At 37.3% G+C, this 17,035-nt stretch overlaps 2 protein-coding genes and 2 long non-coding RNA genes across 5 annotated transcripts in view; 2 read left to right on the plus strand and 2 right to left on the minus strand.

The window, feature by feature from the left end:
• Positions 1–410: 410 nt before the first annotated feature.
• LOC126921386 (uncharacterized) lies at positions 411–2,557 on the minus strand. Its single transcript, XR_007712313.1, has 2 exons — positions 2,247–2,557; positions 411–1,472 (listed from the first exon to the last, which is right to left on the minus strand). It is a non-coding gene; the product is annotated as an uncharacterized LOC126921386 (long non-coding RNA).
• On the plus strand, positions 518–8,461 carry LOC126921362 (sodium-coupled monocarboxylate transporter 1-like). The gene is made up of 15 exons (XM_050732885.1): positions 518–1,061; positions 3,178–3,380; positions 3,494–3,653; positions 3,727–3,792; positions 4,070–4,121; positions 4,194–4,261; positions 5,923–6,074; positions 6,156–6,296; positions 6,384–6,608; positions 6,681–6,864; positions 6,938–7,024; positions 7,321–7,490; positions 7,673–7,831; positions 7,896–8,007; positions 8,072–8,461. The coding sequence occupies exons 2-15, from the start codon at positions 3,193–3,195 to the stop codon at positions 8,105–8,107; spliced, it is 1,800 nt and encodes a 599-aa protein (XP_050588842.1). The 5' UTR covers positions 518–1,061; positions 3,178–3,192; the 3' UTR covers positions 8,108–8,461.
• A 975-nt stretch (positions 8,462–9,436) lies between these two features.
• LOC126921383 (uncharacterized) lies at positions 9,437–13,718 on the minus strand. Of its 2 annotated transcripts, none has more exons than XR_007712307.1 (4): positions 13,525–13,718; positions 11,977–12,170; positions 11,295–11,814; positions 9,437–11,174 (listed from the first exon to the last, which is right to left on the minus strand). It is a non-coding gene; the product is annotated as an uncharacterized LOC126921383 (long non-coding RNA). The 2 variants fall into 2 exon arrangements; XR_007712308.1 differs by having other exon boundaries at positions 11,977–12,173.
• A 70-nt stretch (positions 13,719–13,788) lies between these two features.
• The window catches only part of LOC126921379 (LIM domain transcription factor LMO4.1), a 479,425-nt gene continuing 476,178 nt past the window's right edge, over positions 13,789–17,035 (plus strand). The window contains exon 1 of the mRNA XM_050732924.1: positions 13,789–13,967. The gene's annotated coding sequence lies outside the window, so the exon portion shown is untranslated. The remainder of the gene's footprint in view (positions 13,968–17,035) is intronic.

Below are 17,035 nucleotides of genomic sequence, written 5' to 3' on the forward strand. Positions count from 1 at the left end.
TAAGTCTTATTAGTTTTTCCTATTAAATTGTAACTACGAATGCGTACTTATTATGCATATATTTTTGCCAGTTTTTAGATATTTGTTAATATTTTCCCAAAGGATATTGATATCCCATTTTTCTTTATGAAAATTATTCTGCAGACTTGTAAGAATATGGACATATTCTTTATTTGTTAAAATTTTGTTAATATACAATATTCTACAATATTCTTTTTATTTGTTGAAATTAGTTACTGTACGAATATTTTGTACACTGACCGTAATTTGCTGTAAACACTTATTTCCGTTTTATTCTACATCTTATATACTTATCTACCTTACATCATTAACCAATGATATGCAGGAACATACATATAGATCTATCATGTGCCAATTGAGGGAAGTAAAAAAGCAACAGGATACGTGAGTAGGTTAAACCATATTTATTAAGAAGGAGAATATTTATTTACATCCATGATTAGTATATTTGTGAGATTATTATTTTAATTTCAAATTGTGGAAGTTTATATTCTTAACTAACATTCCTTTATTAAAATTTGAAGTAACATAAGAATATTTTCATGATTATTCTGATTCAATCGCTATTTGAATTTTGTAATGATTTCAATAATAATTACGGTTTTTGCTGGAATTTATCTTCGCTTAAAGATCGATATAAGGATCGATCGAATGAATTATGTGTTTAAACTTTGTTACTGCATGCTTAATGCTTGGAAAAAGTTGAATGACTTAAGTCTATCGAGGAAACCGGTTGCTCTGTGTTGAGTCTCTGACTTCACGACAGTTGGTTGTTGATCACGGTACATGGTCGTTCGTTACGTTATTCTCTTCGTTCGATTATACTTATTCGCTGTATTATTTTGTCTGGCTTTTTTTTTTTAATATTTCAATCGTATGAACCTATCGATGGAAATATGTATACCAACATTAACATCACGGGTCGCGTAATCGTACTTTCTCATTGTAATTTTCGCGGTCTTGTTTGATGTTCTATGTCATTACTTGTGTGAAAGGAACGCGCTTAATTTCCTGATCGGTAGCTCTGAAATATTGTTACGGTATGTAAGTCAAGACAAATAAAATATACAAGTGAAATGACCAGCGGCACTTTATTTTTTCTAATTGTTTTCGATAGATTGTGACGTGACAAAATATTTGCGACAGATATAAACGATATTATGTCACATCATTTCCCTATGGATATCGTTTCTGTTCTACGAATATTAAGTTGTTTTTCGTGTGACGATTTATTCACATCCTATCGTATTGGTATTTAAATTAGTGATTGATATACGTATATTCTCAATATTTAAAAATGTTTTTTCGAAACTTATGATAATTTTATTTGTTGTCATATGGAATTTTTGTAACGATATAATCAGTTTCTATAATTCCTTTATATTTCAAATTTAATTTTTCCACTTTTTTATTGAATTTCAAGTTAACTATGCCATTCCACGCATACTTTACTAAAAAAGAAAACAAAAAAGAAAAAGATCGATTGCTTTCTAATATTACTCTCTAGAAGTAAATTGTTTCGTGGAAAGTATCTCTTGAATAACGAGGCAAGAGAGAGACAGAGAAGATGGGGATCAACTCAGGTAAAATAGAAGCAATTTACGTCAAAACTGAAGAATTCAGTTATTTGTTTGCACACTTTTTACCGATTATCGATCGACATCAAAGTGTCACTGTCAGAAATATAATTAACTCTTTTTGTGAACGCGAAATAGATCCGTGTCCGTAATATTCTCATGTCGTGAACGTATAGAGGACAAAAATTTAGTCGCGTAAAACGGATACTAGTGCACCACAAATTGTTACTAAATATACAGAAAACTATTTATAAAGTTGAATAGCAAACGTTTATCAACGATCGGTCTCTACTTCATCGTTTACTAATTGTCCGGTTCAGTCGGTAATATCATTTAGTCAACCTTCACGTATGTATGTGCATATTATTTTTGTATTAAGTTGCATGCGTATAATTGCATGTAAGTAGTAACGAAAAAAATACAGTTATGTATCAAGAAAGCATATGAAACCGAATATTTTTTCCACTAGCACGATTCACAACGAACCAATGTAATTAAGAAAGATGTGGATCGTGAAATATATTATATATTAGAATTCTCTTCAATGTAATGGTTAATATGATCAAGAATTATGTCATCGTCATAGGATAAAAAAATCTTAAGAAGCAATTAGGCTTTTGTTTTGTGAAGAAAGACGTAAAAACTTACAATGAGGTGTAGTGTTTACGCAAACCTATATCCGTGATACGTAATTATTGTTCGTATTCCTGGAATGGTGTTTCATTAAATCCTTTAGTGTCTTTCGCTTTGTTCTCCCATGATTTACTGATCCCTGACTATTCATATTACCCGGTAACATGGTACACAGTTCACTTTCTCGAATTGAAATTGATTTCCGTATGGCTCTGACATCTGTGACTCATCAGGCGATACTAATGCAAACAGCGCCAAATTCAAACATTTGATATTCCATAATCGCTGCTAAATACATTAGTAAATATGTAAATATGATAAATAAATGTCTCACAAATGTTTCTATCGAAAAAATGTGAATAGCGTAGCAAAATTAATTTGCTTATTTATCGAAGGAAAACATAGAGAAACGAGCAGTTTGCCCCGATGCTGTGTTCAGAAAGTGCAACGTTTAGGAAGTTAACAAGCTTTATTGAAACACTAACAGCTGCGAGTCGCATTAAGGTCGCATGTGTCAATTACCAATTAGGGATATACACGCAATAGATACATGCATTAGTGTAAGAATTCCACAAACTCATTGTGAACTAATGGACTTCTGTACGTCTGCTACGTTCCATTAACACCGCGCATCGGTATATTATCGTTTTCCAAGACTATATTATATTCAGCTCTATTCTAATAACAACAATCTTTATTTCGTATTTTTTTCAAAATTTCAATAAAAGCTACGATTTATTTAAGCTTATTTATTAGTAAAAGCGAATTCTTGCCTATTGCTACATACTGTATAGTAGTGGCAAGTAAATGGCCGTCAAAGATCCATTATGCGTATCATCGCAAGAGCTATTAAGCTTTCATATGTGTTACTTGACTTCCATTACGTCTATTATCGGTGTTATCAAGCAAATCTGGCTTCATAAATCAGGTTTTCGCTCGTTTCCAGCTTCCCGAAGCTAGAATGCTGGAAACACAGGAGAGGGGATACTTTCATTGGGCAGATTGGCTGGTGTTCGCGCTGATGCTAGCCGTATCTGCCGCCGCAGGATTATGGCATTACAGGCGAGCGCAGAAGTCGAGCACGGAAGATTATCTCTTAGGAGGAAAGAGTATGGGACTCTTTCCCGTGTCCGCTTCTCTCATTGCTAGGTAGTTTCTCCCTTGAATCTTTCTAATTGCCACTGAATTAAATCGTCAGAAATTTCATCGTGATTGATCCGTGAAAATATAAGTATAGGAAAAGGAATTTTTATTCTTTCCAGCTTCATATCTGGCGTGACGATTCTTGGAACACCCGCGGAGATATACAATTTTGGAACACAATATTGGATTACTATTATCTCAATATTCTTTTCGGGCGTTGTCGTGGCTCTTATTTACGCTCCAGTCTTCGTTTCGCTAGGATTGAATTCCGTTTACGAGGTATATCTACCGGCAATATCTAATGAACATGCTAATAACATGTACGCATAATTTATTTATGATTTTCTTGTAGTATTTGGAAATGAGATTCAATCGCGGTGTAAGGATTCTTATATCGGCGATTTTCGTCGTTGATGTGGTAAGTGCGACAGTATCGATAAAGTTTACGTTGCTATGTAGCACCTATTTATCCTATGAGCTTAGGTATAAAATTCGATAGGCACAATTAAGAAATTCGAAACTCTGAAAAATATTATTTATTAACGATTTTAATTCGACGAAAAATTATTAATAACAAAGTTACATCACGTTACGTTACGAAAACACGAAACTTTAATTTGCTTCTCTTTGAGAATGACCAATGGTACCGACTGATCCCATGTTGCATTAATAATATCGTAATAAACCAATTTTAGGTACTTTACCAATCGATCGTGGTCTACGTTCCAGCGTTGGCGCTAAATCAAGGTATTACGTGCCCATATTATCCATAATAGAATATTAACCGAATATTACTAAAATCTTTCTGATTAATTACAGTCAGCGGCATTGATGTACATTTGATCGGGATCATTGTATGCCTTGTATGCGTGTTCTACACTGTTATGGTAAGTTCTCGTTTTGAAAATTCATCACGGTATATGTTTAGCCGATTTGTCGTTAATAAAACGAAATGATATTCTACAAAAACTGTTCCTTTGTTGTCCAAATGATCTTTGTGTTAGACTAGAGCTATATCACTAGTGATTTTCGCTTACTTTGACTTTTACGAAACTCAATAACTCGCGCTACCTCTATATCAATAAATTCGATTTTGCTTCGTGAACGTCTCGATCCCATGAATTCGTATAAATATTGAACACGTAGAAAACTGTGTGCGCTGTCGTACACAAAAAATTCTGGGGTCACGTATTTGAAGTTAAAAATACTCGGGCAGTGCGAGGCAAGGACACGTAGCTTCTACGAGCTGTAAAACTTGCATGCCTCCACAGTATTTCGTGTGAATTTTTTTTACCAGCCTTCCTTCCTCTTAATAATAGTTTCATGAAGCTTTCTCTTTGATCCTCGCCAGCTTTGCTTATAAATATCCCAAAAAACGAAATTAAACTCTATAGGTTGTTAATAACGATATATTTATACATAATAACGTTTAATGTATTGAAAATTATGTTGAGGGTTTCTAAAAATTGAGTAGAATTGAAATAGCTTTGAACAAGTTTCCAACAAACTTGATATAACTTTGAAAGCACTGATCCAAGTGGTAATGATATATTTTTCTGTCTTCGCAATCTTCTTAAATATAAATAATAATAAACTAGATATAATGATAAATAAAATAAATAGAAATACCTTCGTAGAAACCATGACGGTAATAATGATCCAACGATTACGATTAGATCAAAAATCGATAAACGTATTTAATTAGGAGGATGTGATCGCGTTGAATTATCGTGACGAAGCTGATTCATCGTGAACCCTCGGGGACTTAACAAGACGTATCGCGGTGACGGAACACATGTAAAACGAGCGTAGGGCAGACTAGAAGTCCAGCCTCGACCGGGTGACTCGGTGTCTAGGTATATGGCAGCTAATTTTCCAAGGACGCCGGTTCAGCGAATTCTCCCGGGGATAGCTGGAGTTCCTCGGACGGGAGGATGCCGGTAGCTGGTAGGAAACAATTTTCGGTGGACAATGCCGCGAAGAATCTCTCACGCGGACCCGGCTACTGGAAATGTTTATGGACGGAAACTGAAAGCTCGACAATGGCCCAGCGGAAACAATGGCGCGGAGCACGTCGAGTGCTCGTTCCCCGTGGTAGCAGATCACAAAGCCAGCGCCGAAGTGATTAATCGCATGCTCGCGCGCGCTTGTAATTATTCAAGCAATTTGTTGTAGCTCGCGAATTAATGAAAATTTATCGCGGCCCAGTGACTCCTTGGAAATTTGTTTATTACCGCCATGGTCGCTTTCGCGTGTCTGTAAGCTTGTCTTTCGCTTAACGATCGCGTCTACCAAGACTGTAGTCCGCTTTTTCCTGGAGCTTTCGAGGTCATTCTTTCATGAAGTTTGATGGTTCTTGTTGTTATGATAAAGGAGCTTCGCGTAATGACGCTTTGCAGGTTGCAGGTGGCATATACTATTTCTTGTAGATTTAAGTGTAACGATGGATGAGACGGAATTCAATGAAAGGGTAGTTAGTCACGATTGTTCATGGCTATCGATGGATACATAGATGAAAGGTGGGTTAATTGGAGAATGTCATTACTAGGGTGGTATCAGGGCAGTAGTTTGGACGGATGCGCTTCAGGTCGGAGTCATGATTGCCGCTGTACTGACTGTTAGTATATTGGGTACTTATCAAATGGGTGCCACTGAAATATGGAAGATGTCATTGGAAGCCAATAGAATTGAATTTTTAAAGTAAGAAGAATTTAACATTACGTTAAGCAGACAAAATAAGTTTGAAACTCCATCGTTTTATGTTATATTTCCTTTTTGTAGCTTTAATACGTCTCCTTATATAAGACATACGGTATGGACCGTGTTAATTGGTTCGTGGCTCTATAGCACCGCTTACATTGCTGTCAATCAAACTATGGTACAACGGTATAGGTCGTTGAAAGATTTGAAAACGTCCAAACTGTAAGTGAGTACACTATTCATTTCGATATATGTAAAGTTATTTAATATATTATTTGCTTGTTATCGTATATAAATGTGTGATTTCAGATCATTAGCGATATTTACTATCAGTATTATGTTATTCATTTCATTATGCTGCTGGTGCGGCCTCGTCCTTATAGCCTGGTGGTCTCCACCTAAGTGCGATCCTAGAGCTACCGGTCTGATAACTGCTGACGATCAGTTATTGCCCGCTTATGTAATGGAAGTTGCGAAAAATTTACCTGGAGTACCGGGCCTCTTCATTTCTGGCATTTTTGGAGCAGCTCTTAGGTAAGTACTTATCATGAATTTACCCTTATCTATAAATAATTTTTTGTTAAAATATGTTTTATCTTGTCTCAGTACCCTGTCTGTAGGCCTTAATTCAACGGCCGTAGTGGTCCTGGAAGATTTCGTGAAGGGTTGCTTCGGCTTGAAACTGACCGACCGATGTTCCCATCTCTTTGTAAAATGTCTGGTTGTCTTGCTTGGTTGCATAGCTCTGGGTTTGCTATTTCTGGTCGAGAAACTAGGAGGAGTTTTAGCTGTGAATATTTTTTCATTTATTCGACTTATAAATTAAGTATTTTTTTGATAAGATTGCTCTTATTTTGTTATAGATAACTGGAAGTCTAGCAGCAATAGCTGCAGGCACTTCTTTCGGAGTGTTCACGCTAGGTATACTCTTTCCATGGACAAATGCTAAGGTGAATTATTGAAAGGCTTGAATTTGCTTTTTTTATATTTCTTTCCTACATGCCTTCTTAATCTGATACCTCGACTGTGGATATTTATGGGATGTTTAAAAATGAGATCTAAGCAGAGACTCGTGCCACCTATTAAATATTGTAGCAAGTACCGTATTTTTTCACATCATGTGCATTTTATGCATTTTTATGCCATTGAATTTCCTATAAATGCATAAAAGCGATCTATTGATATCTTTCGTCAACATCACAATAGACAGATATAAAAATTTCAATACTTTTGTTCCGTCGAATAGGGTGCATTTATGGGTGCTATCGTAGGATTCGTGATCGCTGGCTGGGCGAGCTTAGGTGCAAATTGGTCTATCGGTGCTGGGTTGCTGGTTCCTAAGAAACTTCCAGTCCCCCTTTCTCATTGCCCAGGCAATATCTCCGAAAGTTTCCTGAAACAGTTTGATCGTCCGAAGTAAGTTAACCTTAGCCTTGGCTATAATTATTAAGTCTTTCATAATCAATTAAATCCCAAGTGGCCACCAGCGTCATCGTTGAAACGTATGACCAGAGTTATAAATTGTTCTATTATCTTATTTGAAACTGTAACGATACGGGTTTATCCTCGTATTGAACAGAATCTCTCCTTTGTTTTAGCGAAGACGATGTGTTTCCTCTGTATCGATTATCGTACCATTGGTTTACTGGTTTAGGCACGTTAATCGTTATCGTCGTAGGCAATTTCATTAGCTGGTGGACTGGTCCTATGGATCCTTCTTCTGTTGATAAAAAGCTGCTTTCGCCGTTAATTCATTCGTGAGTTAAAAATAATATGTGTTTAACTACTCATAGAACTCTTACAAAATTTTGTATCTTTCAGATTGTTACCAGAACCAAAGGACGAAAATATTGTTCCTACTGGAAATAACGCTGGAAATGGCGAATTAGCAACAACAGCAAGTCTCTTATTATATGATTTAAAGAAAAAAAGGGTAAATATCAAAGATTAATATTAAAAATATTTTCTAGTTAAAAATTTCTTCGGTTTCGTTACAGAGAAGTCAAAATTTTCCTAACGGGGCTACAACATAATCCATGCATCAGGATTGAATAGCTTGCTGAACATTTATAAACACATTGGAGCTAAACCACTGCTATGCTGCTGTGGATAATGCAATACTGAAAGTAAAATTTTCAGGTCGGGCGCACGCGAAATTTTACTTCTCTTGTTTGTCCCTCTTTCTGTACTTATTTAGGTTTAAACACCATTGTAGACAATAGTGTTCACATCGTTATAAGTCGTAGATCGACTCACTCACGTAAAGCAAGGTTTCGTTAGTAAGGTCATATTAAGACGCTGTTACTAGAAACGTTTACGAATTGTTTTATATAACTTTTAGAGTATATATAGAATAAATTTTTATATTATATTTTATGAACCACATACTTCATGTCATGTACTACTTTTCGTTATGTACAATCCTACCTTAATTTTTTCAATCTTATTTACTTCAATTTTATAGAAAATTATTTTACAGAAAATTACACCGTGATTGTCAGTAAAAATGTACAATCTTTCAGTACAATCACCGCTATTAAATTAATGATCGCCTAGGACGAAACAAAGTCAGTCCATAAACGTGGCAAGCTGCGTAAGAGAATCGTGGATGCGGAGAAGGATGAGTTTTGCCGGCAGGTCCGGTTGCTCCTCACACCGAGTTCTCTAACTGAGTTTGTTCGGTTTTCAAGCTTTGGTGATTCCCGACGGTGTCCGCCGTGCGGAAGGCGAGCGAGTCAATGGAGAAAGGGAGACGAAGGAACAGAGGGAAGGACAGAGAAGGTAGACCAAGGGGAGCCAAGGCCCCGGGATATTAGCCGTCTTGTTAAGGGAAAGCTAACGCCGTCAAACGTCCTTATTAAGGCCACGCAAATAGCTGGTACGCTTCTCCATGCTTATCTCTTGACTCGGCTTCCTCGAAATTCAATTTTCGCCTGGTCGAAATACGCCTGGTCAAAAGCGACATCCTCCTCCAGCTCGATATTGTTCCTGACGCTGATCGTCAAAATCGATATCCGCTGTGTCGTCACAGTTTTTGCACTGACGCTTTGAGGCGTGTCTCACGATTGGTCGGAATCGCTTGAAAGCTGGACGAAATGACGACAGGTGATTCGAGAAGAATTTATTGGAAAGAGGAACGGTTCATCGGTGTACGTTCTCAGGATGGTGGGGATGAATTTATGACGCAATGGTACGAGACGCGATTTCTTGACGAAAGTAAGTCAAAAGTTTGAGCTTGATAGAGATTATTTTGTGGGAAGGTCCTATAAATGTTATCGCTTTGAATTTGACCATTAAACATAGAAGCAAAATAGAAGTTTCGTAATACAAAGTCTTCTATTTATAATGGGAATAAAAGAAAATAGTTCTTAAGTCTATCGTTTTATTTATATCCATAAAGTTTATTAGATAATAGAATTTCCGTGATTTACTAGAAAAGTTTTATTCTATGGAACTTGTATTCTTATGAACGGATCTCTTTCTACAAGGGAGTTGAAATGGCCCTCGTTCTCTCCCCTGGGCCGAAGCTTAACGATCCCGAGTGCGTTCTTTTTCTAACGGTATCGCGGGACGGAGATGCGTGTTGAATGGGAGCGTAGCCGCGAATTGCGCACGGTGCATGCGAAGGTTTCATTAAGAGGAGCGTGCGACACGTAGCGTCGAAAAGAAAATTGCGAGTTGCGGGCCGCGTGCGAGGCTTTATTAAGCGCGCTTCATGCGCGATTTGCATTCGTCTGGGTCGCTGATAGATTTGAAATTCCCACGTAGAACGTGCCACGGTTATATAGGGTCGAGAATTCGAATCGGGACGAATACTCGGTGACGCCTAGCGGAATGTACCTACGTAACCATGCGTGATTGTGTCGATGAATGAAGCAGGTCGAACAGAGACCGAGAATAGATATAAGGTACGTCGGGGGAATAGGTTGAAAGAGGAGAGGTAGTTGGTTGCGGTTCGAAAGGGTAGAGAGAGAGAAAGAGAGAGGGAGAGAGAGAGAGAGAGAGAGAGAGAGAGAGAGAGAGAGAGAGGGAGAGGGAGTGAAAGACGGACGAAAGTGAGAGAGAACATAGATTTAAGAAGGGGGAAAATGAAGCAGTGCTGCATAATCGAGAAAAGGAACGCGAAAATCAAACGAGTGAGAAGCGGTGACGGTGGAGCAGGGAAGAAAGTGCATGTAGGACTTACATTCTTAAAAGGAATGGCTAGAGGCGAGAATGTATGAATTTGTGAAATAGAAAACGACGGAAGTCGAGTTAAACGAGATGCACGATTTAACGGATGAAAAGAAAGTGGAAACATTAGATGGACGGAGGACCAGATAACGGGGCGAATGGAATCGCCGGAACCTCGAAAAGAAAAACTTTTTTGAGAGAGCTGAATAGAGGGAGCGAGATAAAGGATGTTAAATGGAAGGCAAAACATTCGATCCGCGAGGTGAGATTGAAAAGAGATGAGGCTACGACTGTATGTGTATGGAGCGAGCTATCGCATTAGGAAAGGTAAAGCGAATGAAATAGAAGATTACGTGTGTGGCGAGAGAGCCGGTCGAAAATTAGAGAGGGATACAGGGCGTGCAGAAGAAACGTGCGGCAAGAAACGTACGTCGAATTCGAACGGCGAATGAGGACTGAGTTTTCACCGAGTAGGAGGGAAAATCGTCCTGTGAAGTCGGTGCAAACGAGACGCGAGTTGAGAGCAACAGAGAGGCGAAGTTTGGTGATGAACGAGACGCACGGGTACCAGGGGGAGGGTGGCGGTGAATGAGGGTTGGAACGAGCGAGACACAGAGGCTGGGCTGGTAGATAGAGACGGCTAGAGAGAGGTCGTGGCGGTTTGAATGGGGCTAGTTTGAGATAGTTAGCGGGCCTTCAGAGGCACAATCGGCCGCGATTGGCGGGCCTACAATCACACGTCGCATTATATGTCCATCAGCGCAGCGGATCTTGCAAATACGTTAGCGCGTGAGCCAACGAGTTACCGTCCGCAAAAATCTTCAATTCAAACCGTCGTCGATGCGGATACGGGTTTCTGTGGTCAGAGACGAAGGATTCTTAGAAGCGTTGCAGTTGGCATGAGATGTTGGCCATTTTGGACGTGACCTGTTAGAAAAAATATGGAACTCGTGAACGTTGGAATTGTGAAAAAAAAAAAAAAATAAATTCGATACTAATTTAAATATGATAAAGAATTGAATGGAACGATTTTATGGATTATCGTACCCTCGATTTTTGTTCTATCTGTGTAATACCCACGTCGGAAATTTCCATTGTAAGGGAAGACAAATAGTAAGCGATATTAAGTGAAGGCGCATCTGCGATTAGACGCAGAAGCACCGAAGCAAATATTGTCTTTTCTAATCTGCTGTTAGAGTCGTACTATCTTAGAATTACCATGGGATAGGATCGAATTCTTAGAGAGTTAATTGGGTCCTGGCTAGGGATTTCGCGCGAAGATTCTCTGGATGCAAAGACAAACGAGAATGGTCATAACCCTTAGTCTTGTTTGCCCAAGAGTAGAGTTACATTCAAAGGATATACTCCGGAACTGTTATCCGATGATAAACGGGCCAGCTACGCCCACTATTAAAGCTTTTCCGAATAATTTATAACCTTGTATAATCTCTAACATCTGACATGTATCAGATTACATGTATTACATCAAATTATGTCAGCTTCGCGGAAAAATATACTTTTTGATTCTGCAACATTAAATCGCCACAAGACCTGTAGTTCCTTGTTTCTGAAATCAAGAAAGAACAGAAAGAATATGATCAGAGAATATTTCCATCGAATTCTATCCCAGTCATCGCGTATATGTACTTAGATAGTCGAACGTTGGGAAAGCTCCAAAGGTCTTCAATATAAATAGGCATGACTATTCGAAACCTCAAATCAAACGTACCTGGAGGAACAGCAGCAGACGACTGACGGAATAACTAATTTATCAATTCTTCGCTTCGGTTGGCTCCGATACCTATGGCTATATTTGCGAACTCGTGTAAACAGACCTTCGAACTCCCAGAGCATGTTGTCGCGTCGTCGTCGTTGTATTTGGCTACGGAAGATCTCCAGAAAGCTTAGGATTCCGATGTTATCCTGCTGAATTACGTATATTTGTATTTATTCAATAAAATTTTTTATAATGCGTTATTTTATAAATCATATTGTATCGTATTTAAAAAAAGGTATGATATTATATTTTTAAACGAGAGCTAAAATCGTTACAATATTTAAAAGAGAATAGCATCAAAGTAGGATCATTAACAAAAAAAAAAAAAAAAAAAAAAAACAAGAAACAAAAAGGCAGCTAATTACAAGTTCGGATTATTGTTATTGCTATTGTGCTCATGGATTTAAATTTCCACGTTTTCGATGAAAAATATTTTTAATGCTTGAAAAAACAAGGTTTTAAGAAACACCACTCGAGGCAAAAAGCGTAAAACAAGCGTGCACCGTGTAATGCAGAGCAAGGGACGGGAAATCGGTTTATCCCAAAAAATGGGCAGCGCAGTAATGATGCCAATTAATGCAGATCGAGTAGCGCCATCATGGATTGTGGCGGGCTTGTGTTCCGAAATATTGTTCGCGATACGACGAGATTGTTAGAATAAAAATTTCGCGCGCAAACGTGACGTATTAGCTGGACGAGCGAGGCATAAAGGCGTATAATTACCAGTAGGACGTTCGATAAATTGTAACGAAGATAGAGTGACACACTCGTGAAAGGAGCGTGTTTAAAGGGAGCCGTTTCGCTAATTGAAGAAAATTGCACACACGAAAAGGCTTTTAATTAAATTGACCGATTCAGCGAACGAGTTGTATTTATCTACCGTTTTATCGAAATTAAAAAGAATTGGTATTGTCAAGAGAGCCTATTTACAATTGTCAATGCTACTTGTTACTTTTTTTTCGAATATGTATGACGAACGAATCGATCAAATTCCTTTGTATCATAATTTATTTAAAGAAATTAAATGAAAAATTGATCTTTTTCAGTTATCCGGCAGTTCGACGTTTTGTATAAAATTCAAGTTGTTGCTCGTAGTAACGGTTACGACTTATTAAGGGAGTTTTCGCATTTACGCTGTCGAATGGGTACAAACGTGTGCGCGACGTGTTGAAAATTATAATTCCCCTGTGTATACTTTACAGTGTTGCCCGTACGAATTTTAAAAGGTCTCGATGTTCAATTTAAAATTTTTTAACACGTAACACGCGAACAGTGTTGTGCGTGACTATTATTAATAGGGGTAGGAAAAAATCCAATCGAATCGAGTGCGGTTGTAGCGGCGATTTTATCGTTCGTCAAGATGAAATTTATAACAGCCGTTGCGCTTAATTTGTTTCGAGTGATCGAATGGCGTTCGAATTTTTTTTTCCTACGTGCAATTGTTCTATTTTTGGCGTGACCGTTTAGTAAATTTTTCCACAATCGTATATATTTACTTACCATTTATATGTTTCCGTGTGTGCATTCGTCCGTTTCATTTCACTAACGATGATTGATGCTGCTCGTTTATTAGCACACAATAATCCGATGATAAAAAAAAGTTTCCAATAAGACACGTGAATTTATCCATTAACCTCTAATGACGCGAATTTATCTACCAACCATGGGAATCGAGCGTGGAATCGAGCTAACGATGTCTCGCATCTACGCTTCTATTCGTTAGTTGCGTGACGTCACGATGCAAAAAGACGGCAACTGTGGAATCAGGCGTTCGGTGTGTACATTTTTTCGTACCGCGATGTTTGGATTGTTCTGTTGCTATTTTTGTTGCAATTCTTTCAAATAAATGGATAAATGTGTGTTCCTTATAATGTGAGACGTGTAAAGGCAGCAGAAATATGAATGGATGATATATTCAATAATGAAATATGAATTGCAGTTAGGTAAGTACGATTCCAACCTTACAATTTCATACGAAATGATACTATCATACTATGCATATGGTATCTAAATATATGCTAATTATGAAATTAATAAGTATCAATTTAATAAGGATCGACATTATAATATCACGATACTCAATAGATAGATACCCTGAATGTCTATTAAATAAATATAATTCATTTTGCTATGTAATTGTCTATTCGATATATTGTAGAAAGGTTAGGCTATGATTACAATGGGCATAGAGGGATCGTCTAGAAAGTAATACTCGTTTTGAAATAACAGCAATACAAATACATTTTAATAAGATTTCTCGATCTATATTTATAACTTTAGTATATATATTAAGTTATTTTTCAATATATCCGCCAGCTCTATTTGAGCACTTATCGTAACGTTATACGAGCTTTTGTATATCGTCATACGCTTCCGCCGCCAATTCACATAACCATCGTCTTACGCAATCTTTTAAATCATCGTTTCTTCTGAAGCATTATCGACCAAACAATCCTTTAAGTTTTGCAAAAAACTGTGATGAACATCATTTGCAGTAAAATCGCAGACACGTTCTTGAGCTCCTTTGTAATAAGAGACGGACGACCTGAATGTTCGCGATCACTTACAGTTTTTCTCTCCCTATTGAATTCCCGCATCCACGATCTTACCAACAGTTCATTTATAACTCTACTACCTACTTTAATTGCTATTTAATTTATTTAATAATTTACTTAATTTAATTCTACAAAACCCTGCATTAACTGCTGTAATTCGGCGGTGAATTCCTTTTAGAAGAATTTTTTCAGCGTTCGCATCATCATTTCAAACGTATGATACAACGACGATGCTAAATATTTAAACACAAAATTTTGTATGATTTATGTCGATACATGAACGAAGCTAGACAACCTCCTATAAGTACATTCTATCGTTTTATGTGACTTCTATATATAAACGGGTAGTTCTTTCTGGACGACCCTCGTATATTTGATTGTTCTGACGTATTCGTCAGAATGACAATTTGTCAGGACACGGATCCACCGTAACCACAGGTTTGTTAGACGTGAAGTATAGAGCGTGCATTATTCAAATGACAAGTTAAGGTTTTACGAAGGAAATAATTTTCATCTATTTCAAATAACTGTTCGAAATGTCAATCGAAACATGACACATGAAAACGAATTGAAACAATAAACTCGATATCTTGTGTGTTGATACAAAGCACAGGTGGTTAAACGCACATGAAAATAAGGCATTGTTTCGAGAAATGTGTACCATGCAATTGAAGAATCAGATAACCGTGGTTCCTTTTTTTTTTTTTACATAAAGCTATTAACGTTTATTCATCAGTTAAATATTAATCCCTTCTATATTTGACATTTCCATCTTGTAAACGATCGTTTTTATTGGTCGTACATATTGCCAATTTCAGGGTTAATTTATATATGATTTCGGTTTGAAACGTCCATTGTAAACAACCACAGACGTAATTAGGACGGTTATACGACTGAAAACGTGTATTTTGTTGATATTTAATTTACGCTAGGTCGATCAAACGAGCGCGTTATATTCATGAATTTTGACTTCATACGCCAGGCGAGAAGGAAACGCCCCGAACCTGAAACCCAATTGCGTGTTTTTCATTTCCAAGACAATTGATGAATCAATTATTTTATCGATTATTTGTTCCACTCATTTCGTTTAAATTACCACTAGATCTTTTTCTCTAAATTTTTTTTATTTATTTTTGACATATTAAAATTAATGATTCAAAATTCTCTGTAATACAAATTACATAGTAATAATGTAAAAATAAGTAATAATGCGAAATAAATTAAAAAAATACTATTTCAATTATTTAAAGGTTTAAGTCGTTAAATTTAAACCACGACCTAGCGTGTGAGATCGCGAACGATCTTCCCTTAATAGAATCTTCTTTTGAATTGAATTCTCCAATTACTCAAACCGTTAATGCACATATTTCAACACATATCTTTGCAATCGTAGTTGCAACATTATCATTTCCTACGTTCGTTGGAAACTTTCACGTTTTCATTCGGCGTAATCCCTCAACACGCGCCTCGGTGATCGGTAAAAAGGATCGTGGACGAGGCAATTAATCACAATAAACGTCATAATTACTTAACGCGTGACGCAATAAACATAGCTCGTCGTTGGCAAAGCGAGAGGCTGACAAAAGGTTAGGTGGTTTGAAAAGACGCGGCCAGGTGACTTGTCGGTAATTTTTTAACCCGCCCCGAGTCCTCGGGGATCCAGGACACAGAGGTTCGCGTCATATCGAGATTACGCGAGGAAACGCTGCCTATCAAGCATCCACCAATCTCCGGCCGCGAGTTTCAATGAAGGTCCACTGGGATCTCGTGACTTCGTGTCGAACATAATGATACTGAATATTTTTCGCTGGCATGCGGATTGTCCTAGGAATCCACGTGTCACCCTTCCAACAAAAACATTCAGTTTCGTCGGTCTGTTCGTTTTATTCCCTCTTTTCACGGGTTTAAATACACGTCGACGATAATGCAATGTATTCTATGAATTTCGTGATTGGTAGAGATGTTCGTTAATTTTCCGTGTTTTGTTAGTTTTTTAGAGTGAAGTGGTGCATTTAGTTAGACGCCAGGGAATATGGATTTGCAAATGAACGTTTGAAATTTACGGAATCGAGAATTGGAACACGGAATTCAATATCGGGGATTTTTCTTGAAATGTATTTAATGGCAGGATTTATGGGGGAAGAAGATCGATCAATTCGTCATATTTATGAAAATTTATACCTTTATAGACGCTATCAGAAAGATTGGATCTAAACAGAAAGCTGGTTTGCTTATTAAATATTATAACGAATATTCTACATTGATTATTTTAATATTTTACGTTATAAAACATATATACGTTGGAATACGTGCGCTAAATATTAGAACGTGTCCTAATACTTCTGATCGGTTGCGTACATCCCACGACTTTTGCATTTTTAAATTTCTCAAAAATATCTAAAAATCCCCACTATATATAGTTATATTACTATTTCATGAAACTAACACAATAACTT

This window comes from Bombus affinis, chromosome 10 (genome assembly GCF_024516045.1).
Source record: "Bombus affinis isolate iyBomAffi1 chromosome 10, iyBomAffi1.2, whole genome shotgun sequence".
NCBI classification, from domain to species: Eukaryota; Metazoa; Arthropoda; class Insecta; order Hymenoptera; family Apidae; genus Bombus; species Bombus affinis.